Source organism: Castor canadensis, chromosome 4 (genome assembly GCF_047511655.1).
Source record: "Castor canadensis chromosome 4, mCasCan1.hap1v2, whole genome shotgun sequence".
Classification (NCBI taxonomy): Eukaryota; Metazoa; Chordata; class Mammalia; order Rodentia; family Castoridae; genus Castor; species Castor canadensis.
In genome coordinates, this window is record NC_133389.1 from 167,200,592 (window position 1) to 167,227,411 (window position 26,820).

The 26,820-nt window shown below is 44.0% G+C and overlaps 1 protein-coding gene and 1 non-coding gene across 5 annotated transcripts; both read right to left on the reverse strand.

The window, feature by feature from the left end:
- Positions 1–1,018: 1,018 nt before the first annotated feature.
- Positions 1,019–22,525, reverse strand: Dnpep (aspartyl aminopeptidase). 4 transcript variants are annotated; one of them, XM_020171917.2, is made up of 15 exons: positions 22,390–22,525; positions 21,742–21,835; positions 21,570–21,658; positions 21,349–21,462; positions 21,011–21,136; positions 20,707–20,837; positions 20,367–20,442; positions 20,139–20,246; positions 19,398–19,475; positions 18,123–18,206; positions 17,038–17,198; positions 16,504–16,543; positions 16,298–16,399; positions 13,895–14,062; positions 1,019–13,126 (listed from the first exon to the last, which is right to left on the reverse strand). In XM_020171917.2, exons 1-15 carry the CDS (start codon positions 22,393–22,395, stop codon positions 13,076–13,078), a joined length of 1,428 nt encoding a protein of 475 aa, XP_020027506.1. In that variant the 5' UTR covers positions 22,396–22,525; the 3' UTR covers positions 1,019–13,075. The 4 variants fall into 4 exon arrangements, with proteins under 4 accessions (XP_020027506.1, XP_020027508.1, XP_020027507.1 ...); XM_020171919.2 differs by lacking the exon at positions 22,390–22,525 and adding an exon at positions 22,207–22,383; XM_020171918.2 differs by lacking the exon at positions 22,390–22,525 and adding an exon at positions 22,131–22,383.
- Positions 8,622–8,777, reverse strand: LOC141422746 (U1 spliceosomal RNA). Its single transcript, XR_012447492.1, has one exon. It is a non-coding gene; the product is annotated as a U1 spliceosomal RNA (small nuclear RNA).
- Positions 22,526–26,820: the final 4,295 nt, after the last annotated feature.

The window sequence follows — 26,820 nt, forward strand, 5'->3', positions numbered from 1 at the left end:
GTGACAGGGATAGGGACCAGTTTCTCTAAAAGGGTTGAAGGGCTGGAGCAGTTCCCAGAAGCAGGTTGGCCGGGACAGTCAGGCTAGGGGTTTTCCAGATGTGCTGTCCCCATCTGAGTCCAGGATCCTACAGGCCACCTGAATATGGCTACTTGCTTATATTCTTGTCCACTTCATAATCATTTTCTGGCTGAGTCTATGTGTCTTTATAGAATGTTTATCGTATTGTCTAACTTACTTACTTAAACCTCCCGCCCAAGAGGATTTCCCACTGCTCTTTGAATAAGATCCAACTCCTTAGAAACAAACAAAAGACATGAAGAAAAAAAAATTAAAAACTCAACCGCCCCCCCCCCGTCTAGGGACACAAGACCCCCAGTCCTGAACCTCTACTACAGACTGCTCTGTCTGTTCCCCAAGCATGCACCAGAATTTGTCACCTAACAGCAACTGTACTGAAAGTCTCTTTGCCTTGATGACTCTTCCTCTGGATCTTTCTTCCTTTGGCTGCTTTCTTACCACGTAGGCCAGAGTTCCAATGTCACCTTCTCAGGTCTTCCTTAGTGTGGAAGAGTCTGATGTGTGAGCCAATCCAACCTCTCCCAGGGTCCCTGAGAGGAGGCTGTGGTCATGTAGAGGAGATGCTGGGTTTCAGGAGTCCAGAGTCAGTCCCCACTCCACACTTGCCCAGCCTGACTTCAGTTTCTCCTCTGTAAAGATGGCTGGAGTACCAGATGGGAAGTTTTAAAAAAATCTGTGCTGAGTGTAAAGGGACATGGCCTTATAGATATATGAGATATATATGCATGTGTAAATGTCATCATTATGAACACTGGGGAATTGGTTCCAGGACTTTCCACAGGTATCAAAATCTGAGGATGTTTAAATTCCTTATATAAAATGACATTGTCCTTCTAAATAAACTCTACACATTCTCCCTTATACTTTAATCATCTCTAGATTACTTTTAATGCCTAATACAGTATAAATTCAATGTAATTATAGTTGTCATACTGTATTGTTTAAGGAGTACTAACAAGAAAAAACTGCACATGTTCAGTACAGATGCGCTCATGTAGGCCTAACTACAATTTCAAATGCAGTTTGTTTACTCCATGGTTGAGGAACCTGTGATATGGAGGGTTGACAGTACTCAAATCCATATATACGTACATTGCACGTGTGTTCATATGTACGTTGGCATGGGGGTTCCGTCATAGTTACGATTCTTTTAGGAAAACAGAGTCCTCGTGTTTTTAAAACGATGGAAATGTCTGAAGTGCATTTCTGCAGGGGCTCCAAGGCCTGTGCCTGCTCTTGCAGAACCAGAGGCCGCTGGGGGCGCCAGCGCCTGCATGCTCAGTTGCTGACATCTCCAAGAGGACGACTGTGAGACAGGGGAGTGGAGCGCCCTCTAGTGGGAAAATGAGGAATTTCCCCCTTCAATTCTGAACTATGGACTCATGGGCTGGCATTTTTCATACTAGATTTTAATTCTCACAGCAACCCAGGAAGGTAAGCATTATTGCCATGCACATTTCACTGATGTGGAGAAGGGCCTGACAATCTTAATTTATGTGTCAAAGTTCACAACTGAGAAGCAGCAGCACCAAGACTGGGCTGCCTTTGTCTGTGTGGAAAGCCCTGTTCCTTCCCATCCACCTGGCCACACTTCCAGAGAGCTCTTCACCAGGCTCTGCCTCAGTGAAGCTCTGTTACTCCTCCCTTGGCCAGTATCAGTCCCCTCCTTCACTCTGCCCCCTTCTTTGAACATATTCTTGGCTGCTCAGCCTGTCTGGACAAAACCAGGCCCTCACCTGCAGCATGACTTTGTTGTGGTTGGTTTCTCTTGGTTCAGGAACCCTGAAAACGCTTCAGAGTTGAAGCGTTTTCCTTGCCCTCTCCTCTTCCCAAAGTGCTTGGGGCCCACATTGAAGGGGGGCATCAGCAAGGTCCAGAGACCATTTGGGTTACAGGTGTTTTCCTTCTACCCACCCTTAGGGAGGGAATCCCTGCTCTTCTTACAAGCTCTGTGATCCCAAGCAACTTAAACTTGCTGAGCCTCAGTTTTCTCAACCATGAAATGACCAAACTTACAGAATCATTCAGAGAATCAAAGGATATAATGCATATTCGTGTTTTAGCATAGTGCTTGCTTATAATAAGTGATTAAATGGGAATTTTAAAATGATTCTTCTGTGTGAATCAGTGAGGTTGAGGGATGTAGACAGTACTTTAAAACACTAAGGCATTTACTTACACACTGATTATTTTTAGTAGTAATCTGAACTCAGTGCAGATCCGCCTTCTGAAGGCTATAACCATGAAAACTGCTTTCAGAATGGGCCAATTTTCCCTAAGGCATCACCTCCCATTCTCCACCCCTGTCTTGCATGTCTTCTACTTGTCATGTTCTGAACTGCCCACTCTCCTAATCCAGAGTCTGGGTATTTTTGTATGTCAGTGGTGGTGATTTGTTTGAAGACTCCATGATTCCTAGCTCTGGGACAGCCAGACAACACTGGGGATGGGGAGGTGGGCTAGTCCCAATCAGATGGATGCTGGCCTCCTCCAAGGACTTCTAGCAGCCTCCACCATCTCCTCTAGAGTCCAAATGAGAACAGCTTTCCTGCTGAAAGTAGTACCATGGTTACTCTGTCAGGGACTGGGTAGGTGAGCTTCAGAGGTAGGTGTGATGGAATTTCAGACTGAGAAGTTTGAGGAAGGGGCTTTCAAGATCAGATTGGATGCTTCCCACATCACCCTTACATCTGTTCAAACCCAGGCTTTCTCCTCTAGCCCTCCCAGGTGTCTCTCACCTCAAGGTGCACCTTGCCAGAATTGGAAGATGGAGTTAATGACCTCTTGGAAAAGCCTGGCCTACAGTTGTCCCACTTGGGCTTGTCCTCTAAGGATATGAGAGTCATCAGGGACTTGGGCCAAAAGCCTTCAAAAGGCTTCAGGTGCTGAGGAGCATATCTGTTTATTTTCACTTGCAGATCTCCAAGTCTCTGCTACTCTGGTTCCCTCCCCCTTCCCAGCCACATGCTCTCTCCTCTCTTCTTGCACTTCTACCCTTTGCCTCTTCATCTCCTGGGCCTTACTCTCCCTTGGCATAGGCTTTCTGCTAAGAGCAGAGGCTTTAGTCAAAGAGGAGGCCTGTGGAGGGATAGGTGAACAAAGCTTTGGACAGCTTAAGGTCCCTGTCTAAATGGGCAGATAGGTTAGGGATGGGATTGAAATTAAGCTGCTTCCTGGGAGAATATCTGGTGTGCCTGGTAGAAGACAGTGTGGAACATGGCCCCAGACAGTAGTTGCTGGTGAGTCCAGATCCTTTTCCTGAAGGCCACAGTATGCCCAACACACACTTTTCCATAATGTAGCAAGGTGGCCAGCCCAAGTGCCTCAGCCCTTTCCCTGCAGCACAGCCAATCCCTAGGTAACAAGGTCCCCATCCCTGGTTCTTCCCTGTCTTCACTTCAGATCACTGCTTTTAAGAGTGGGTTGTCTCCTGAAAATAGTGGACCCTTCCGCAGAATTCTAACCAGATACAACCCCCAACATTTTTCACCCCATAAAGAAACCTTCTATTCCTGGCCATCTCCCTCCTACCCACGCCTAACCCTCTTACCAGGTTTAGGCAATCACCAATCTACTTTTTGGTATAGATTCACCTGTTCTGGCAGGGCCTCATTCTCACAGAGCCCTTCAAAGGCTCTGGAAGGAGCCTAGCAATGTATGTTCACATGATCAAAGCTTTTGTAAGGTTTACAATAGTAATTTGTCAGTGTATATATTTTCTCATTCTAATTATGTCTTTTTCTTGCCTAACTACTCTGGACAGAACTTGCAGTACAAGTGGCAAGAGCCGACTTCCTTACCTTGTTCCTGATCTTAGGGAGAGAGCTTCCAGTCCATCACCATTAAGTAAGACATGGGCTGCGTGTTTTTCAACCCTTTATCAGTCTGAGAAAATTCCCCTCTAGTTTTGGGTGATGAATGTTTTTTTAATCGTGAAAAGGGTTGATTGTGCCAAATGTTTTTTTTTTTTCCTGTATGTATTGAAACGATCATGTGGTTTTTGTCCTTTATTCTATTAATATGGTTTATTATATTGATTTTTGTATGCTGAACTAACCTTGTGATTTTTGGGATAAGATAAAGTGCACTTTGTCAGGGTTTATAATCCCTTTTGCTTGTTGCTGGATTTTTTTTTTTTTTTTTGTGGTACTGGGGTTTGAATTCCTATTTTGTTGAGGGCTTTTGTGTATTCATAAGGCATGAGCTTCGTCTCTTGTGAAATCTTTGTCTGATTTTGGTATCAGGGTAATATTGTCTCATAGAGTAAGCTGGGCAATTTTTCTCCTTTTATTTTTTCAGAAGAGTTTGTGAAGAATTCTAATTTACTTGTTCCTTGAACTCTTGTTCTCATTCTAGTTAAATATTTGTTTTCATATCAAAATTTAAATTTGTAATTTTGTATTCTTCCACTTACAGAGCATCTCCCAGATGGTATATGTTTGGACAGCAGAAAACTGCTGTGTCCAATGCAGTGTCCTTGCATTGTTTATGGATACTTGGTCGTTACCAGTTTGGGACGCCTGTGAACAGTGCTCCTGTGAACCTTTATACAATTTCTGCAAATGCATTTATCGCAGGTGGACACCTAGAGCATTAGTCCTGGGTTAATGGGTGCAATGCAAACTAATGTCCTAAGCCAACCTGCATTCTTTATAACATTGTGTGAGAGTTTTGTTTTGCCAAAATCATTACCACCACTTGGAATGGCCGGATTAAAAAAAAAATTAGCTATTATTATAGATGTGTAAGGGTGCCTTATCATGGTTTTAATTTGTATAGTATTATCATGTATTTAATTTATTGCTTAATATTGGAGTTCCCACAATGGGAGTTTACTTGATTTTTTTTTTTTGGTAGCGCTGGTGTCTGAACTCAGAGTGTCACACTTCTAGGCAGGTGCTCTACTGCTTAAGCCACTCTGCCAGCCAATTGTGTATTGAATTTATATTGAAATTTGGATTAAGTCACATGAGCTTGTCATTTTGGAGGTCAAAATGATCAAAGACAGTCAATTTCAAATATTGACCTAATATTTCTCTGATGACTGAGGTTATGTTTTCATATATTTAATGGCCAACTGTATTTTTTTGTATGTGAGGTGTCTATTTAAGAATTTTGCCTATTTTTCATTTAGTTCTCTTTTCTTATTGATTTCTAAGTCTATATAACTTTGAATGTGAGTTTCATGTCAGTTATATGTGTTGCAAATATCTTGTTTCACTTTGTGCCTTGTTTTCTTATTCTAGTAATGATATAATTTTAATGAGGTCAAATTTGCCAATGTTTTCTTTTCTGCTTACTGCTCATTGTGTCCTGTTAAAATCTTGTTCTAATCAAGGTCATAAAGATACCTCCTCTAATACTTTCTAAAAGCTTTATTGTTTTGTCATTTATATTTAGGCCTGAGACCACTTGCAATTAATTTTGTGTATTATAGGATGTAGGATTCCAATTTGATTTTTCCATATGGCTATCCAATTTTCATAGCTAGTTTATTGGAAAGACCATCGGAATTGCCACTCTTGGAATAAATCAAGTATCAGATATTCAGGTGTGTCTGTCCTGTTCTATTGGCCAGGCTATCCTTAAACTGTCTTTGTAGTAAGCTTTGATAGCTGGTAGGGCAGTTGTCTTTAATGAATATGAATCAGCTTGTGACTCTCCCCCCACAAAAAAAAAAAAAGAGGAAAAACAAGGACCAGGAAAGAACCTGTTGACACTTTCATTAGGATTTACATTAAATCTATGTATCAATTTGGAGGATAATTGATCTCTTCACAGTGAGTTTTACATCCACAAAGAAGACATTCCTTCCAAATTATTTGGACCTAATTTTCTCGCATTATTTGTATTTATATTTACTCACAGGTACTTGAGTTACAGGTACTTGAATTAAGCCTTTTTAAAATTTCATTTTCTAACAATTAATTGCTGGTAGATAGAAATGGAATTGATTTTGGTACATTGATTTTTCAGCCAGCTGTCTTGATAAATTCTCTTATTAATTTGAATAATATAGCTTTGGGATTTTCTACATAATAAATTATATCAAAAGGACCCAGGCTGAACTCCGAGCCTTATAACAGAATTCTGCTAGAGAGACTCTGGGAGTTGGTAGAACCACACATCTCAGGGTTGTCTCATCCAGGATGTGGGGGAGCTGGGAAATTCAGACACCATGTCTTGCCAGCTACTGGCTAGAGCTGCTCTGGGGCAGGAGCATGTGTTTCCTACTACTTCCTATGCCTGTGGGAGTAGAAAATTGGTGTCAAGCAGCAAAAGAAAGTCCTTAGGCAAAGAAGGTCTGCACTTAGAAGTGAGACCTTGCACACTTCAGAGGTAAAATTGAGGAACATGGCAGGTTACCAGCAGTGTCTTCTACAAACACCTTGCACATTTTACTATTATAAATGACATTTTTCAGCCCGCATAGGATAATAGTCACCTAAGTCCAAATATGTTATATATCCTACAAAAGTCATACAGGTCAATAAAGGCAGAAAGAAGGAAAAAAAAAAAAACCACTCATAACTGATGCTTACAGCATAGCCAGGAGATAGAAAATACTATAAACTCTGATAACAAAATGCCACTTGGCCTCTGCTACCTTGAAATCCTCTTATCACTATTAACACTAGTGAGTTCAGTTCCCTAGCAAAATTCCTATCATCAACCCTAGGAAGTAACTGTGATACTTCAGCACACCAGTTTGTTACTACTACACTTAGCACTGACAATAAAAATGCTGGCACTTATGAAAAATACACAAATCAGGCAAAGTATTAGCTAAGAAAGAAGAGGAATTAACAAGTATAAGGAAATGGAAGAAACAGGAGGAAGAAGAGAAGAAGAAGAGAAGAAAAAGAGAAGGAAGGGAGAGGGCAAGAAGGCAGAAATCAGGGAGGGAGAAAAGGAGGGGGGGTAAAATAACAAGAGGGAAATTATTAAACAAACAAACAAAAAACTTAAACAAGAAACTACTTTAGAGAATTTTGCAAATAAATGTGAATGCCTAGATAAAGTGAGTAACATGAAATTTACTGATCCACTGGAAGTAGAAAATTTAAGCACAAGATAAACTTGTGAAAGAACTTCCGCAAAATGGTTTGTCAGAAGGACTCTACAGATCCCCAAAGTCAGATAATCCTAATGGTATTTAAAACTTCCAGAGCATTCAAAAGGAAAGCTTCTGAAGTGTGTGTATAAAGGAAGAGTAATATTGGTATCTGAACCTGATAGCACAAAACTGTAAATTAACCTTATTTATGAATATAGATGTAAGAATCCTAAATGAGTTAAAATGTTAAGATGATCAGCGGTTCATTTAAAAAAACAACATGACACAACCCACTAGGACTTATTCTAAGAATGTAAGGAGTGCTCAGTATTAACAAAATACACAAACATAATTCTCCATGTGACTAGGTCTAAAGAGAAAGAATCACAAAGAGCACATACAACATGATTCCATGAGCATAAAATTCTAGAAAACACCAACAATCTATAGTGACAGAAAGTAGACCAGTGGTTGCTTGGTAGTCAGGAGCAGAAAGAGACACAGTGGTTACAAAGAGAGAGACACTTACTGATTACACTTTGACTTTATAAAAGTGCAAAGAAACTTTTGGGAGCTAGGGAAAGATTTTGTATCTTGATTGTGGTGGTGATTTGCCAGGTGTATAGATTTGTCAAAATTCATAGAACTATACACTTGAAACTGTTTTTTTTTTTTTTTTGAGACAGGACCTTACTATGTAGCCCAGGTTGGAGTCCTGTGTAGAAAACAAAACAAAACAAAACCACAATGAGGGCTAAGACTTGGCTCAAGTGGTAGAGTACCTGCCTAGGAAGTGTGAGACTTTGAGTTCAAACCCCAGCACCACCATAAAACAAACAAAATCACAACAAATAACCACCATGAACACAACAGAACAGCTAAAAATGAAAATGATTGGCAATACTAAATGTTGGTGAGGATACAGAGCAACTGGAGTGCTCATATATGGACGTGTGAAATGGTGCAGACACTTTGTAAAATAGTTTAGCAGTTTCTTAGAAACATAAACATGCAACTACCCCATGATCCAGCAATTCTACCCCTAGATATACAGTCAACAGTAATAACATTTATCCATAAATACAAGAATGTTCATAGTCAAGCCCTGGAAGAAATCCAAATGCCCGTCAGGAGGAGAATAGATTAAAAAATGTGGTATAGTCACACAGGGTAGTATTATTCAGTAATAAAGAGAGAAAAAATTACTTGCACATGGACAAATTTTAGAAGTCTCGGGCTGGTGGAGTGGCTTATGCGGTACAGCGCCTAACAAGTGTGAAACATGAGGCCCTGACTTCAAACCCCAGTAACACCAAAAAAAAAAAAAAAAAAGGAACAAAATTATTAGGTTAAAGCTGGAGGTGTGACTCAAGTGGTAGAGTACTTGCCTAGCAAATGCAAAGCCCTGAGTTAAAAAACCCAGCACTGCCAAAAAGATTATGTTGATTTTAAATAGCCAGATAAAAGTCTGTAACTTTTTTTTTAGTGCAAATGCAGTCCCCCACTACCACAAATTATGCAGTCGCGTTTCCCACATTTGGGGAAATCGCAGGGGTCAGCACATCTGGAGTGCAATGGATAAGCCTCACGTGGGGAAACCACCTTTGTGATCATGGTATCTCCCCTGCCAAGTAAGTATAAAAGTCTGAAACTTTCTATATGTGAAATCGGTGGCATGTGAAAACAGCAAACAAATCCATAGTGATGTTTTGTCAATCTTTTTGGTTAGGTGTGTTTCTTATAAATGGCTATAATTTTTTAAACATTTAGTCTGACAAACTTTTTAACTACAATATTTAGTCCACTTATGCTTTTTTGTTTTGCTTTATTTCTTTTTTAGCAACTATAATGAGAAATAATTAGTTTGCTTATTCTTTTTATTTTTGTTGAAACAGGGTCAGGCCCACACTGACCCCGAACTCACAATCCTCCTGCTTCAGTTCCCAAGTGCTGGGATTATAGGTATGAGCCACCACATCTGGCTTAGTCTTACTCTTTTTTTTAAAAAAATTTATATATTTGTCAAATAAACATTGAAAATATTCTTGATACAACATTATAAGTGAATATATGCATACCTTGTGTAATGCTTATCTCAACTGTTCAGTACCAGGGTTTGAACTCAGGGCTTCACCTTTGCTAAGCAGGCACTCTACTACTTGAGCCATACCTCCATCCCAGTCTGTTTATTCTTAATGTATTGAAGATATACTTGAATTTCAGTCTTCCATCTTAAGTGCATTCTATTGCTTCACCTACTCTTTTTTCTCAGTTCCTCCCCCACTTTTGAACTTTTAAATTTTATCTTCACAATCTTAGGATAAAATTTTTCAAACATACACAAAATTTGAAACAATAGTACAATAAACACCTATAGTCTCACCACCTAGAGTCAATTTTTTTCAACTAAGAGTGAGTCAATAAAGTTTACTATGTTTATACAGCACATACTTATACATATGTGGTTTTTCTGAGATATCTCCAGTTGCAGAATGGGCTGATAATTTTTTTCCACTCAATTACTTTGAAGTGGTACTTGTTTCCTAAGATATTGTAACAAAGTACTACAAACTGGGAGGCTCAAAACAACTGAAATGTATTTTCTCACAGTTCCGGAGGCTACAACAAAATCCAGGTGTCAGCAGGGCCATGCTCCCTTTGAGCCTGTAGGGATATCCTTCCTTGCCTCTTCCTAGCTTCTGGAGTTCACCTATCTTTGGCATTGGTTGGCTTGAGGTTACATCACACTGATCCTCTGTTTTCACATAGCATTCTCCATGTGTCCGCACATCTTCCCTCGTCTGTGTCTCTGTCCAATTTCCCCATTTTATAAGGACAGTCATAATGGATTGGAACCCACCCTAATGATCCCATCTTAACTTGATCATGTGCAAAGACTGTTTCTAAATCAGGTCCACATTGACAAGTACTGGGCCAAGGATTTCAACATCTTTGAGGGAAAGGCACAGTTTAACCATAACAGAAGCTATGTACTCTTAAAAATTCTTTTAGTGATTTTCCTGGAAACTGTTATGTATCCTTGACTTAACAAACCACAATATGAATTGATTTTCTTCACTCTGGAATTGTAAGAAACTTAATACACTTCAACCTATTTTCCTCTTCTGAGTTTTATGATTAGTGTGGTCATATAATTTTATATTTTAAGCATTAGTGTTGTTTCATGTGTTCAATATTCACTTAAATTTACCAACGTTTACCAGTATTTTTTCATTCCTTCTTGCATCTATGACTGTCTGCCTCATGTCATTTTTCCTTTTGCTCTTTAGGATATTCTCTAGTGTTTGCTGATTATAAGTAGTCTCAATTTTTGTTTAAATGAAAATGTGTTTCATTTTCATTTAGAAAACCTCACTGAGTGCAGAATTCTAGGTAACTGTCTTTCAGCTAATAAAGGTATTATTCTGCCATATCTGGCTTCCTTTCTACTATGGAGAAACTAGCCATCAGTCTTTCCTTTTTTTGAAAGTTGCTCCCCCTCACTCCCACATTTCTAGTTGTTTTTTACTGTTCTGGAGCTTTATTGTTTGTTATTTGTCAGGCACTTGGAGGACCTAGCAATTTGGATCATCTTAATCCAGTTCTGGGGCAGCCCACCCAGCTAATGCAAGTTGGACTTCTGACTACATGAGAAATGGTTTATAGCAGTCCTTCCTTATCTGTGGCTCAGTAACCTGCAGTCTGAAAATATTAAGTGGAAAACTCTAATGAAAAACTCATAAGTTTTAAATTGATACTGTCCTGAGCAGTGTGTGACTCTGACCTGTCCAGGATGTGACTCACCCCTTGTCCAGTATATCTAGGTTGTATATGCTGCCCGTCCATTAACCACTTAGTAGCCATCTTGGTTATCAGATGAACTGTCAAGTATTGCACAGCTTTGGGTCCAAGAATCCTTGTATAGTAATCTAATGCTACATCATGCCTCACCACTCACCTTGCTTCACCTCCTCATGCAAGCATTGTATCGTATCACAAGAAGGGTGAGTGCAGTACAGTAAGATTTTGGAAGAGACCATATTCATCTTTTATTACAGTGTATTATAACTGCTCTATTTTTAAATATCTTACTATGTCTAATTCATAAACTAAACTTTATCACAGATGTGTGAGTAGGAAAATCCTAGTATATATAGGGTTCAGTAGTAGCCAGTTTTGGGTATCCACTGAAGATCTTGGATCCCCTGTGGATAAGGGGAGACTATTTTATTCCTAGTTTTCCTTCATACTTTACATTCAGCCCTGTGAGGTTCCAACCCATAATGGACCATAGTTTATCATAGTACCACACTAAGTTAGGCCTTGAAATCCAATCTTTGTTTCTCAGTACCTCAAGACTCAAAATCATAGCCCAGTCACTTGGCTGTCAATTTTTGGGTTGGCAAAGAGCTTTCCACTCCACTGCCTGACTTACTTCTCTGGATTCTCATGCTCTTCCTGATTTCAGCCAGGTAATTTCTCATTACCTTGTTACCTCTTTTATGCTTTCAGAAAAATTTAAGTGTAATTCTTTTTTAGTTGTCTTTGGTAGAATGGCTCTGAATTACATAGGACACCATCAAAAGCTGATGTTCCCCATTTATAGTTTTTAAATGTCTTCCATGTCCCCTTAACTACACATAATTTTATTCTCTTTTAGAGGAAACTGAAGCCCATTGAAATCAAGTGATTTGTCTGCATTAATAGAACAACTGGGCAGGGGTGGTAGGAGGTATTTAGAAAATGGTATGGGCTTGTGGACCCCCTGGACATGAGAGGGATCCACAAGTGGGATGGAATTGCTGGACCAGATGTGAGAAATACCCAGCTGACACTGGAAAAGTGACAAGAAAAGGATCTTGAAGATCCTATGGCTCAGATGAAGTACTTAAGACTTTATCCATGACACAACAAGTCAATAAAGTGTTGTCAGGTAGAAAATGAAAAATCGGATCTTCATTCAAACTCATCAAGAGTAGGGATGTCTACCTTACCACTACTGTGTTTCCAGTTCTTAAGACTCTGCCTGGTCTATGGCTGGTGTCCCCTAGGTATCAGCTGAATGAATGAAGTGACCAGTTTCTGTGTAACTTCCCTCTCATTCTAGATCATAAGAAACCTGAGGACAGGTATGGGCCCTAGGGTCCAGAAATGTTGGATGAAGGAGAAAAGTTTATGATGGGAAATCTCTGTGTCTGCCTCACAGGGGTTATCCAATCAAATCAAATTAGGTATACATGAGTGTGACTAGTCCACAGTTGGGTTTAGCTGTCCTTGGCTGGTGGGGTGGAAAAGCCTCACAAGGAAATGTCCCCGAATACGTGTTATGCACGATGCAATCTAATTTTCTGCCTCACAGGGGTTATCCAATTGAATCAAATTAGGTATACATGAGTTTGATCAGTTCACAGTTGGGGTTTAGCTGTCCTTGGCTGTCCTCACAAGGAAGTGTCCCTGTATCCAGGTTATGCATGAGGCAATCTAACTTTTTGGATTCCTTAAACAGGTTGAGCATGCTGTGACTAAATTCTAACCACTTCAAAAACCCATGAGAATCCAAATATCTAGGAATGAAAGTGCTCTTGAGAAGTGTGAAGCCCCTGGTTCAGATGGGATGAGCATAGGTGCTGGGGCTGACCCCCCCTTCCAAGATTTCAACCTCTGAGGGACAATATGACAATATTTACTAACATTTTTAAGTATGAATACCTTTGCTTCCTTAATTTCATTTCTAGGAATTTATCCTTTACCTGTACCCCAATCTTCCCCTCTGCTCTGGCTCAGAGGTTCAAGCCAGGCTCAACTCCCACTTTCCAGTGCCCAAATCAGCACAGCACAGTTTGAATTAAAAATTCATTTAATAATCTAGCTTCAGCTCAGCTGAGAATGTTCCCTCTCAAGCACAAAGGGGTGGAAGAGAAGTCTTTCCAAGAGGTCTCAATCCACTAAGAGGTTACGGCTCAGAGAGGGAAACAGTTCAAAGAAGCCCTAAAATGGGAGGCAACAAGGGACTGTAATTAGTGAGTGACCACATGGAGGCACCCCACTGCTCACTTCATGCCAGCATCAGCCCCAGCAAGAGAAGCACAGAGGTTTCTATGCTAATGACTGCCCATCTTTTCATCCCACATCCCCTCTCCAGCCCCTTATTTTCCTTCAGGAGCTAGTCAGGGCCCCTGGACCTTAAAAAGAATGACTGTTACAGCTTGAATAAATGTCCCCCTCCCAAAGGTTTGGTCACCAGCATGAGGTGCCTGTGTGCTATTGGTGGAACTTTAAGAGCTGGGGCCTCTTAGGTGAAAGCACCAAATCCTAGCCATTAGACCACTAGGGAGCTATATGAGGTGGGGCATCTTAAAGGAACCTAGTAGAAGAAAGTTTAGTCACTGGGGCTAGGGCATGCCTTTGAAGGGGATATTGGGACACCAGCTCCTTTGTGTCTCACTTTCACTTCCTGGCCACTACAAGGTGAGCCGCTTCCTCTACATGTGTGCCCACTGTAAAGTTCTGCCTCACCATAGGCTTCCAAAAAGCAACGGACCAACTGACCAAGGTCTGAAACCTCCAAATCTGTGAGCCAAAGTAAAATTAAACCTTTCTCCTTATAAACTATTCTCCTCAGTTATTTTGCTAAGAGTGATGGAAATCAGACTAACACAAGGACCCCTGTTTTCCTACATGGTAGCTCCATGGCAACTAGCCCAGCTGCACTGAGGCCAGCCACTTGGTGATGGGGAGGAGGATTGGGGGAGTTACCTTGAAGAGGGTGAGGGTCTGGAGCACTCCTGTGGTGCAGGCTGTCTCCCGGATGGAGTGCATGGCAAGCTGGGGGCTGCCTAAGTCCAGCACCCGCAGCCCCAGCCGGGAAGCCAATATAGGTCCAATGGTGGTACCACAGGGGGAGTCATTCCGGACCATGAGATCCTGGAGAAGAGGAGAAGTCATGAGCCACGTGTGGTGTGTGCTCATTAAGGTCACCTTAGAACCGCAGGCTGAAAGGGCCTAGGAGGTGGTCTAATTCTATCCCTTGGAATGTGAGAGCAACCAGGATGAATCCAATAGGCCAACACTAAATGGCAGATACCAAAGGACAACAAACTCTGTATTGGTTCTGTTCTATTTGCAAGGCCACCACCCTAGTTTCAGCTATCATCATCATATCTCCCATAAATAATCCATTCTCTAAAGGCTGGCAGAGTGGTTCAAGTGGTAGACCGTCTGCCTAGCAAGCATGAGGCCCTGAGTTCAAGCCCCAGTACCACCAAAAAAAAAAAAAGTACAATAATCCAGGGAAATTTTAAAAACACCTATCCTTTTTGTCACCCTCATGTTTAACCCCTCTACATATAAAGAAAAATCACTCAGTAGTTTTGATGTTTTGAAAAACACTGCTATCAGACCCAGGCATAATGACACAGCCTGTAATCCCAACTACCTGGGAGGCAGAGATAGAATAATCATGGTTTGAGGCTGGTCAAGGTTAGAAAGACTGTACCTCAAAAGCAAAATAAAAACACTCAGGAGGATCGAAGTTTGAGATCAGTTCAGGCAAAAAGTTAGCAAGACCCTCATCTCAACCAATAAGTCAGGCATGGTATGGCCCCAACTACAGGGAAGGCATAGCAAGGGGACTGTGTTCTGAGGCCATCCATGGGCAAAAAAAATGGGAGAACAAAAAGGGTCGAGGGTGTAGCCTAAGTGGAAGAATGCCTGTCTAGCAAGCATGTGGCCCTGGGTTCAATCCCAGGTACCACCAAAAAAAAGAAAAAAAAAAAAATGCTATTGGCATTTTGAAACTATTTCTGCATATTTTGGTAAAAACAAAGCTAAGGAAATCATAACACAATAGCTAGATATCAAGATTTTCAGTGTAAAAGAAACAAAATCAAATAAACTAAGCAATCATTTTATTTTTTGAGTAAGAATTATAATATTAACTCATGATTTAATAAAATACATGTATTTTTCCCTCCCCCATTGAGTTCAAACCCCAGTACTGCCACGAGAAAAAAAAAAAAAAGAATATTTGGGGAAAAACTACATTTGATGATAAAGAAATACACTGAAACAAAAATTTATTAAAATGGAAAGGTAGAGATGACTGAATGTTAAATATATACATAAAAAATCTGGAGAGATATACATAAATCTCTGGGACTCATTATTTTTTCATTTGTATTTGTATTTTCTAATTTCCTGAAGTATACACGACCTAACTCTGCTGTACACTACTAGAGAAAAATGCCCTGACGCCTCAATGACTTTGCATTATCTTAGTAGAAAATACAAATGTCCTTCCATGGGTTTGAAAGCCCTGCACGACTGGCCTGGTCTTTTCCCCTAACCCTCCTGCTCTCACCCTGGCTTTCTCTGCTACTACTACTGTCATTTCTTTCCATTTGTTCCCTCTGGCTGTGATGCTGTTTTTCCAGAGCTGCCTATAGCTGCCTCTTTCTCAGTAGTTAGATGTCATCTACACTGACAGGCCTTCCTGACAGTGGAACTACCCAACTCTACATGGGACAAGGTGGAGATACTGCAGCAGAAATAGCCCCAATCTTGGTCCTGATTCCACCAGAGCTTGCTTTGCTACATTTGTCACTCGAGTACTGTGGGCCCAGTCCCTGACACAGTCATACAGATAAATACATAAATGTGTATATATAGATACACACACACAGGAGAAAGGACTAAAGGGGTGATTCCAAGGCAAAAGGGAAAATGAACAGTTGAGGTTCCAGGTTCCCCAGCCCTAGATATCCCTTTGGGTAAAGTAGGGACACAAAAGAAAAACACAGGAGAAGTGGAGGTACTGGGAAGGAAAAAGGCAGGACTAACCTATTATGTGCCAGAAGAATACATACTTTTACTACTCACAGAAATCCAGCAAAGTGGGCATCATTATCACCCCCACTGTACAGATGTCAAGACAGCTCAGGAGACCAGTCAAAAGTCACATAGGTAGCACCATGGCAGAAACAGCACTGAATTCAGCTATCTATACTTCAAACCCCTGTTCTTCTTTGGTCACCAGCCTGTGGTTACTGGGAACCACCTCCACCAAAGGTCATCTATAGGCCCCCACTCACTGGAGGACCTATCAGTTTGTGCCCTCTCTCTGCTCCCCCTATTATCTTTCCAGACAGGGCCCACCCTTACCTGCAGTGGCACCCCAACATTGTTGGCCACCTCTCTGATCAGGGCCTCTGAAACTGCATTCGAGGCATAGCGTTGCTTGCTGTTCACCTTGATCACGGGGCCCTGGGGAGTTAAACAGGAGGCAGAGATGGTGGCAGGCTCAGAGAGAACAAGATGGGGCTCAGAGTCAGCCAGGCCTCCATGTCTCTAAGAAAGCTACATCTCACCTTGTGGAATAAGGGCCGGTGGTTCTCTTCATGCTTGTCCCTGTAAGAGGTGATAAAGGCCAGGATGGCACACAGGAGCAGGCCTGTCAAAACCCACGCCTCCTGAGACAGACAGCACTAATGGATTACACACTTTTTCCCCACTCAGTCCAGTAGGTTCTCAGTCATTCTAAACAAGTGTTCTAGGCTGGAAGAGTGGCTCAAATGGTAGAGCACCTGTTTTGCAAGTACAAATTCCAAACCCCAGTTCCACCAAAAATAAAATAAAATAAATAAATAAAAGAAAAGAAAAGTGTTCCTGGCAGCCTCTAGCTATAGAGGAAGACAAGTTTATATATAAAGTTTATTCAACACATCTAGGTCAAACATCATGTGTCTTTGACCAAGTCAGGCCTTGGAGCAGTCACAAGGAAGACTGAGCCTTCTGGCAGGGCAAGGAAGGGGAAGAGGCAGGGCCAGGCCAGTGCCAAGCCTGAAGGTGAGTTATACATGTGTTTCTGGCTGTGTGAGGACTGCCTGGTGCAGGAGACTCACAGGTAGTTGGGGTGCACAGCGTGGGCCATGTCTGCGCTGATCATGTAAGACTTGGGTATGGCTTCCTCAAAAGCTGTCAGGTGCTGTGATGAGGCCGAGATCCGCCGCAGCACCAGCTCCGTCAGCAGAGACTGTGCTCCCTGGGCACTCTCTGACCCCACCTGGGAACAGCAGAGACCACAGTCAGGGGCCAGAGCTGGGAAGCAACAATAGTGGACAAAGTCCAGATTGGCCCAGAACCCTCCTGAGTCACTGGGTGGCATTGGGGGTGTCCTTAGCAACTTCCCCAGCCCAGGGTCCTTACTGTACACCTGACAGTGGGCTGCAGCCAGTCCTTTCTGGGATAGAAACAGCACTTAGTGGTGGGTTTCCCCACACTGGCTCTTTTCCTCTCCCCAGTCCTCATACCTGGGGCTCAGCAGAGATGGCCAAGCATACTGGCCAATTTCCTTTTATGCATATGACAGACAACTAACTGTCCATGATTTCATAACAAACACCAAAGTTATAGCTAAGCAATTACCCAGCTAGAGACAACACTGCCAGCCTCCCTTTCAGCTAAACACGACCATGCTAAATTCTACACGTGTAAACAGTGATGAATTCCACTATGGTTCACACCCTTGAAGGCACAGGTATCCATTCCCTCTCTGTTCTCTCCTCCTTTCCTACTACTTGGTTAGAGCTGGAACAAGCCAAGTTCAGGATGACAGAGACCCTTGCTGAACTGCTAATTTTGAACTGGATAGTTCCATGAGAGAGAACCATCTACCTGTCAAGTTCTATTACAGCACCTCAGACTACAGACTAACATACCATGTAGCATAGGAACCCACTATGTGTTCAGTCCTGGTCCTGCAAGGATGAACTAGGAAGAGTCCCTGTCCTTGAGGAAGGAGCTCACAAGGTACACAGATATATGGAAGTTAGGGTCACACTAGAGGAAGCAGACATGCTGAGCCAAAGGGGATACCAAGTGCTAAGGAAGCACTGGCAGCACTCCCTCCTCCATCTTTGAGGCATTCGGAATGACTTTGGCGCACGGTGGGTGTCTGATACAGGCTGGCTGCATAAGATTCATGTACCTCTTCGTTGTCATAGAGTGTGATCATGCGCACATGGGGCTCCATGGCAAGGGAGGCAGGGGCTGCACAGGAGTCAATCAAGGCCTGGATAGGGAAGGAAACAAGTACATCACCCTCGCCCCTCCTATCTGCACAACTTAGCCTGCCAGCACCTACAAGGGGCACACTTCACTGCCTACATCCACCCTGATGGTGGAATGAAGTGGGCTGGGCTTTCAGTGGCCTCCTCAATTAAGGCCCCAGCTAGCAGAGGGCATGGTGGGGATCTTTCCAACTGAGATGAGAGAACCCATCATCTGGGTGCTTTTCCCATACAAAAGACAGGATGATGTAGAAGATGGAGAGGAGAAGCTGAGAATGCTATGAAGTCGTAAGACTGCACAGATCATGTAAACTGATGGGTCTCAGTTAACATGTGCTCCAAAGAGGTGACATGATCCCAGCTGGCTGGCTCAGAAGTACATGTAGGCCTCAGGTCTGGCTGTGATCTTAGTTACTGCCCAAAACCTATCTCCAGTCACAGGACAGGCAGGGAAAGGTTGAAAAAGGCAGAGGGAGAGAAAGAAAGGGATCTGACTAGGAGGATGGCAGTCCTGAGGCTGGCCCTGGGGGAAAGCATGAGATGCTATCTGAAAAATAAACTAAAACAAAAGGGACTGAAGGTGAGGCTCAAGTGGTACAGCACTTGCCTAGCAAGTGCAAGGCCCTGAGTTTAAACTTCAGTACTGCCAGAGAGATAGAGATAGAGAGAGAGAGAGAGAGAGAGAGAGAGAGAGAGAGAGAGAGAGAGAGAGAGAGAGAAACAGGGAAGAGAAGGGAAGAAAGAGAGAAAGAAACCTGGCTAGGGTGGAAAGAAAGTGGAGGAACGTGGGAGTAACTGGAAGAGATTACCCCACCGAGATCCCAAGGAACAGAGAGAAAACTGAGTGGGCTAAAGCCAGGGGCAGGGCGGGAAAGAAGCAGAAGGGGGTGGAAGATACTATCTAGAATGCTGGCAATGCCTTTCCTTTGAGGCAGAGGTTGTTAGCTTAAGGAAAAGCAGCAGAGACAGGGTTAGGATAAGACAACACAGTACCCTGAACATTTCTCAGCTTCCTCCTACCTTGGTGCTAGCCTGTACATGGACCAAGGCCAAGGGTAGTGATGTCAAGGTTGTAGCACTTGGGCCACTCCCTGTGGTCCTCTCACCACTTACTGGGGCTTGAGACTATCCTGCCCACCCCTACCTCTACACGTCTCGAGGTGTGTGTTGCCTGGAGGGTGCCAACTCCTCACCTGCAGGGCACAGAAGCAGCTGTGCAGATTGTCCAGACGAGGGGCAAAGATGAACTCATCATAGGCTCCACCCAGGACCTAGACAGAAGGACAGGTAGCCTGACCTTAGAGCCCACTTTCACTTACCTGTTTCTCCCTGCTCCCAAGGGCCTGAGTTGACTTAGCCTGTGGTTTCTTGTGCTTAGGGCACAGTTCTTCTTCCTGTGCAGACTCAGCAGACAATGGAGAACGGGGTGGGGCTGCCAGGAAGAGGCTTATAGTTCCTGTCCTTTTCTAGTGGGAAGGCTGAAGGGTCACAAAAGAGAGCCAAGGAAAAAGAAGAAACCAGTCGAAACAGAAACTTAGTACTCATTCAAGTAGGACAGAGAATTAATAGTAGCAATCTCCTACTATTAGCACCGTGGAGGCTAACTGGTGGCCATATCCAGGCCTGTTGTCCTCAGATGTTCAGAAGCAGTGTGGTTCAAAGTAGACAGAGACCACCTGCAGCAGAAACTCCCAAGCAACTTATGAGAAGGGCTGATCACTAGGTTCCACCTCACAGACAATCCTAGTTGGCAGATCCTGGTAGGACACTTGCCTATTTGGAGTCACTGGAAGCAGAGGGGTGGTATGTACTGGGAAGATCAGCGATGAGAGTAACTGAGGGGCTGGTGGAAGGATGAATGTGTCAGGAGACATGCTAGGGCTGGCTGGTAACCTGAAGGCCCCCACCCACAAGGTCCTGCAACTATTCCTCACCGCAGGCTGGGTATCTGCGAGGCAGAGCTCCATCTCCAAGATGTCCTCTGGGCTCAGGCCCAGATGGGCACACAGCAGAGACATGAGGACCGAGTGGTGCCGCTCATCCTGCAGGGCAGAGGATGTTGGGAGGAGCAGAGGACCTGCTCTTTCTCTCTTCACTCCTTCTCAGGGGACTGGTCTGTTCCCACTCTGCCCACCCTTCCCAGAAGCAGGGGACCCTCTTACAGCATTACTGAGAAGCCCTGACTCAGGAGTCCCCTTCTCCAGCTCCTCCTGGACTGCTGTGGCAAGAATGGGGACTCTGTGGGGAGACGTGAGAGAGGGGCATAGTAAGGCATGACATGTTGGGGCACCCATGAGACTCAGATGTCTCCTGATGAGAACTGCCCTTGTTCTTCATTCCCCAAACAGCCTCTGAGTACATGTGAACTGAAACTGGGTCCCAAGAATGGAACTTGACCATGGCTATTAAATAGAGGTCTCTCAGGTCCCACTAGGACCCTTCTGCCACCTGGTACCATAATCCCATCCCTCCCAGCCACCACGGTCCCTGCCCAAGTCTCACAGGTGCATCTCTGTGTTGGGCCCAAAGTTCTCATTGATATTTCGCTGTAGGTGGATGGCCAGGTGTGGGATGCGCAGAATGGGTCGGTCCAGATGCACCAGCCGCTGCTCCAGCCGACCTGAGGTGGGGCACTATGGCCGACCAGGCCAGGTCAGCTCAGGATACCTCCCAACCCTGGTTGGTGAAAGCCCCACTTCACCCAGACTAACCATGTCCCCTCTTCCCCAGACACTCTCCACTGGTACACTAAGGAACGTGACATTCAGTCTTCAGACAGCTAACAGTCCTCAACCCTGGTTCCCACCTTGATAATGACACGTCCAGCCACGGTCAGATCACGGTCAAACCAGGTGCTCCAGATCCCACCACCGTAGGTCTCTACACCAACCTGCTGGTAGCCCACCTGGCTGCGGCGAGACCTGCGTTTCACCTGAGTATGAAGAAGAACAGGAAGTCAGAGAAGGCTGAATGCAAAGCTCTGGCCATGAGACAGACCATTCACAAGTTACGTTCTATCAGCATCAGATGAAGGGTCAAAGTGTGAAGGAGGGTGCAACAAACCTACCTTCTTCCCTTCTCCAGGAGAGAGACCCCCAAATTGCACCTCCCAACTCTCACGCGAGCAGAGCCCTAGCTCCTTACCCGGAGGCAGGGACTGTCTGTGTGGGCCCCGATGAGGCTGAAGCCATTGCCAGGAATATACTGGCCTCCCACAGCAAAAGCGATTATGGTGGAGGAGTTCCTGGTCAGGAAGTACTGGGGTAAGTGATGAAAAATAGGGATATGAGTTGTTTGGCCAGGGGGCACATAAGACCTTGAGACCATAGGTCTTTGCCCCTTTTCCCCCAACCCACTCTTAGTACCTTGCTCTCAGGCCTGATGTCCCAGCTCTCTGTCTCTTTGAGTTCATGGAAGCCAGCCTGGAGGAGGCGACTACGGCACTCGGCCACGGCTGTAGGAAAAAGACCCCTTCTAGGGATGGAAGGAGGTGGGGGATCCCCCCCAGCCACATTCCTCCTTGCCCTCGTCACCTACCGTGGAAAGGAGTGGGGCTCCGGTTCACAAACTTAAGGAGCTCTCGGGCCGCGGCCTGCACTGCCTCTTTGCGGGCCCTGCCGTTCATGGCCACCTAGGGGAGGGGGGCGCTCAGACTCCTACAGGGTCTGGGGCCACTACCTCTCACCCGAGCTCCGAGGGTCCCTGAAAGCGACTGCGCCAAAGCTCAGACCTCTGCCTCCACCCCCTTACCCACGCACAGATTCAGACCGTAGGCTTTAACCTCTCTGTCCTTAAAGCTCACAGTCCTTGCGCCAAAAGGCCGCCACCCCCCGCCGCGCTCGGGACCCTGAGAGCTCCAGAGGGCCCGCCCCGCAAGTCCCGCCCACGTCCCTGTCCCCGCCCAGCCGCAAAACCGCGATCTGTACCCAAACTCTGAAGCTGCCTCCGTCAGGCGCTCGACCGCATTCCGGACCCAAGGGACCACCTCGCCTACCCCCATACCCAGTCTCAGGACACCCCTTCCAACTCCGGGACGGTCAGGTCACCGCGGCGGGCTTTCACTTTCGCTTTCGCTCGGGCGCATCCCCGCCCCTCCTCTTTAGCGCGGCTCTAAGTTTAGGCCCAAGTGGCTACTGGGCCGAGTCTGGCACCAAAGTAGATGTGGCGCCTCCGGCAGCCACCTACCTGCATGGCCTCAAGGCCGCGTGGGCTCACTGGGCCCGGACTCCGCCCACCCCGCCGCGCCGCTCACGCCTCCCCACGTCAGGCCCAGTCCTAGCCGCGCTGTCTACTCCGCCCCTCGTCGGGCCGCGTCCTGGCCCCGCCCCCGACGCACCACTGGCCCCGCCCCTCACCCGGGCTGCGCTGTCTACTCCGCTCCTTGACAGGCTGCGCACTGGCCCCACCCCCGCTTCTCTGCTCACCCCTCCCGCGTAAGGTCGCGTCCAAGCGCACTGCTACGCTGCCCTTCACCCGGCCGCACCCCGGCCCCGCCCCTGACGTGCCTCTCCCCCGGCTCCTTCCAGGCCACGCCTCGGACCCGCCCCCTGTGCCTCTGCCGCCCACGCCCCCCGTCCCTCCACTGCCGCGCCCCGGGCAGCGCAGCCCTCCCCTGCGGCCAGGGCCCTCTGGCGCCCGGGAGGTATTAGGACAGCTGCAAACCCGAGAGTGGGAGGGTTGGGGAAACTCGCTCTTGCCAGCTCACCGGTCCGGTCCGTGGAGTCCAGAGAAAGTACTGTCCTCCTATAGCCTTGTGATAACGAGAGCAACGTGGCTAATGTTCACAGGGCGCTCGTGACGAGCTTTAGCTTTATGATAATGATTAACGTGTTATCTCGTTTAATCTTCACGACTGTCCTATCAACGTTGTACTTTTACTGTCCTTATTTTATACACGAACACGAATACAGACAAGAGCAACCTGTCCGAAGTAGCAAATGGCAGAGGTGGGTTTGCAGAGACAAGCAAGCAACCGTACAGGCCTCTCAGGCCTTTTCTGGGCCTTTTCTATATGCCTAGGGAAAGGAGATCTCTGAGAGATACAGAAGTTAATGACCCGTCCACGACCACATGGCTATTTAGGAGGACCTGGTTTTTAACTCTGATATCCATGCTCTATCCTCTTCTTAAAACGACAGGAAAAAAGCACACTCCATATACTCTTGAAGGCAATTCCAGTATTTCCATGGCAAGAGTAGTGAGCAGCAATTTTAAAACCCAGGCACCTGCCTAGCTGTGGATAGTGATCCCGACTGTTGATGGCCCCTAGGCTCAAGACAGTGCCCAGCTACTGGGGATGTAATCAACATTCCAGGAGTCACAGGTCCATAGGACAATTTGCCATTCATATACTTGGGGTGGGTGGGTGGAGGAGAGGCTGGAAAGGTCCTGCCACATTCACTTCAAACAAGTAGATGTTGCAAGGGGGTTTTCAAGAATAAACATACACACGAGGTGATGGGCCGAATTTATGGGGTTCCTTACACTATTCTATTTCAATAGAAATACCATGATGTTTCCATTAATTTGTACTAATGGTATATGTTAATAATTATAATAAAAATACTATTATGTGTAAATTTTAGTGCTGAGTGGAACATGGGAAGAACAATCTTTCCTCTAAGAAGCTAGAGAGTGGCTCCTGGGGAGGGGCCACATTCAAGGAGGACAGTGAGAAGAGCTAGAACAAAGCTAACACATACAGTCAGCTCACCATATCAGCATGTCTGAATTCAACTACCTTCAGATCAAAACTATTCAGAAAAAAAAATGTGTCTGCAGTCTGCACTGAACATGCACAGACTTTTTCCCTTGTGGTTATTCCCTAAACATAACAGTTTAACAACTGTTTACATAGCATTTATGTAGTATTAATATAAGCAGTGGAAAGATTATTTAAAATATATGGGAGAGCCTGGTACCAGTGACTCATGCCTGTAATCCTAGCTACTTGGGAGGCTGAGATCTGGAGGATCATGGTTAGAGGCCAGTATGGGCAAATAGTTCAAGAGACTCCATCCTCCAAAATAACCAGAGCAAAATGGACTGAAGGTGTGGCTCAAGGGTAAGAGTGACTGCTTTGCAAGCACAAAGCCCTAAGTTCAAAATTCCAGCCTCACCAAAAAAAAAAAAAAAAGATAAAATATATGGGGGGGAATAGGCATAGGTTATATGCAAGTAGCACACCATTTTATATAAGGGCATAAGAATCCTTGGATTTGAGTATCCATTGCGAGTCCTGGAACCAAGCCTCTGCAGATACCAAGGGAGGACTGCATAAGGAAAGGAGACTGAAAGAAAAATCTTCAATGTTCTGATCATAAGCGAGTAGGTAACTTGTGTGAAAAATCATATACCCCCCAAATGATAACTTATGAAAGTAAACATTTGACAAAATGAACCTCCATTCTTGATTTTTAAAAACAATCCTCTAGGAAACAAGAAAGGGAAAGGATAAAGGACATCTACTAAAATCTACAGCAAATATCAGTGGGAGAATATAGAAATTTCCTTATTCGAATCCAAAGTAAGACACCCATAAGCTATAGTACTGGAAATCATGTGATGTAGTCAGAACCAGTGCCACAAAAAATTGTATATATGGAAAAATTAAAATTGATCATTACTCACAGATTATATGATTTCCTAAAAATCTCCAAGAAAATAAGCTGTCAGGCTATTAGAACTGATTAAAAAATAAATATTTGCTTTCCTATACAATAATCAAGCAGAAAATATAGTAAGAAGGTCCTATTTCTAAAAGCAAGAAGTACTATTAAATTCCTAGGCATGTGCATATGAGAGAACCAATCTCACTTCAGCATAGGAAATGCAAGTTAAAAATGAGATACCATTTTTGATTTGTAAGATTAACAAAAATGAAAAATATTGGTAATATCTAATGTTGGAGAAGGCTTGGATAAGAACAAGATTGTTCTTCCCATGTCCCATAGCACTGAAATGTATTTTTTTTTGTGTGGCACTGGGGATTGGACTGATGGTCTTATGCTAGCTAGGCAAGCAGTCTACCACTTGGGCCATGTCCAGTCCCTTTAAATCTAATTTTCTCTAGCGTAAATATTCCCTATAGCTGATTTCAAGCTGCCAACATGATGTCACTACACAAATTTGGGAAGAGATGTGCACAAGCTTGCTGTTACGTTATTTTTGTCATATAGCTGCAAGGGATATAAATAACCTCAATTGCAGGGATTTAGGAATGCAGTAAAATAATTGGGAAAGTAGTAGTTTTTGAATTTTTATTATCTATCTGCATTATAATTTATTTTAATTATAAGTTACATAATTCAGTGTTTTAATGATTTCCATATCTTAATAACAGGCTCAACAAATTGCTGAGAATCTGACAATCATTTCCTTCCTCCCTAGTACTGGAGTTTGAACTCAGGGCTTTGTACTTGCTTTAGGAAGAGGCTCTACTACTTGAGCCACTCCACCAGCCCAGGCAATCCATTCTTATGAAGGGATCCCACTTGATTTTAGCTCAGTATTCCATGCATACTCTCTATCTTTGCTTTTAAAACTGTGATCTATTTGAGACAAGTAGAGATCACCACAAAGGAACAAAAGGCATTTAAACTCTGGACCCTTAACCTGTTAGTCGTTCAAAGTATGTTTTTAATAGTTTTTTCATAAAACACCACATCAGGCCACAGGCTGGAATGTTTATACACTAGGAACCCTTTATGACTACACTAAGCTAAAACTAGTGGAATTTGAGAAGGCTACACAAATGACAAAGAGATGGTTGAAGGGAGAAGGAAAAACCTCCTCCCATAAAATGCTCTTGACAAGCCTATAAAATCAACTCAGATGTCATGCAGTCTGTCAGGGCAAGATCACAGCCCCCCTCATCATAAATCTCTCTCTTTTGATGCTACCAAAACAAAATAACACCTAAGTCCTCTAGCTTCACTAGCTCTTAAACTTAAAAATTCACTAATTTTGGATGTCATACAGCTAAGCAATACCTTATCTATTTCCCATTAGCTTTGCTATAACATCTCTGATGCAGGGGTTATGATAAGAGTTGCCTTGATTACTTCAGAGAAACTTAACTTGAAGACTACTTTTGTGAAAATACTGACTCTTCATTTAAGCCTGCAAATATCAGAGGCATGACTAAAATGGGATAAAGTCTTAGCATCTCTCTTCATATTGTGTCTGTCCCCTTTGCTGTCTGAACCCTTAGATTAGATTCTATTCAGCTCTGTGCATAAAGATGTTAATCATTTATAAATGTTTTATCCAAGGCTATAATACAGAGTTAACTTGACCTACTGCCCATTGTACTGATATGTGTTTCTTCTACCCTGCCCTGTGTTTTCTCAGTAGCTCAAATGCCTATGGGCCCTTAGCCTTATCATAAGGCTCAGACAAAAACATGAAGCCAGGACTTTAATGCAAGATGATAAGTAAATCAGCAGTCCCTGGGTTAAATCTACTGCCCATTAGCCTGCAAACGACAAGGCCAGAATGTTTGCACACAAGAAGGAAAACATCTTTTGAAACCGTGTCCATGACCAATGGACAATTAGCAAACTTTAGAACATTATAGAAAAATCAATAAAAGTTTGCTGCTCTCTTTTGCTCAGC

Excerpts from the sequence above, each read along its gene's own strand:
- Dnpep (XM_020171917.2), bottom strand. Across the intron at positions 21,463-21,569 it reads ACATCAGGCCTGAGAGCAAG|TACTTCCTGACCAGGAACTC; the intron begins GTACTAAGAGTG and ends CACTTACCCCAG. Across the intron at positions 19,476-20,138 it reads TCGCAGATACCCAGCCTGCG|GTCCTGGGTGGAGCCTATGA; the intron begins GTGAGGAATAGT and ends CCTTCTGTCTAG.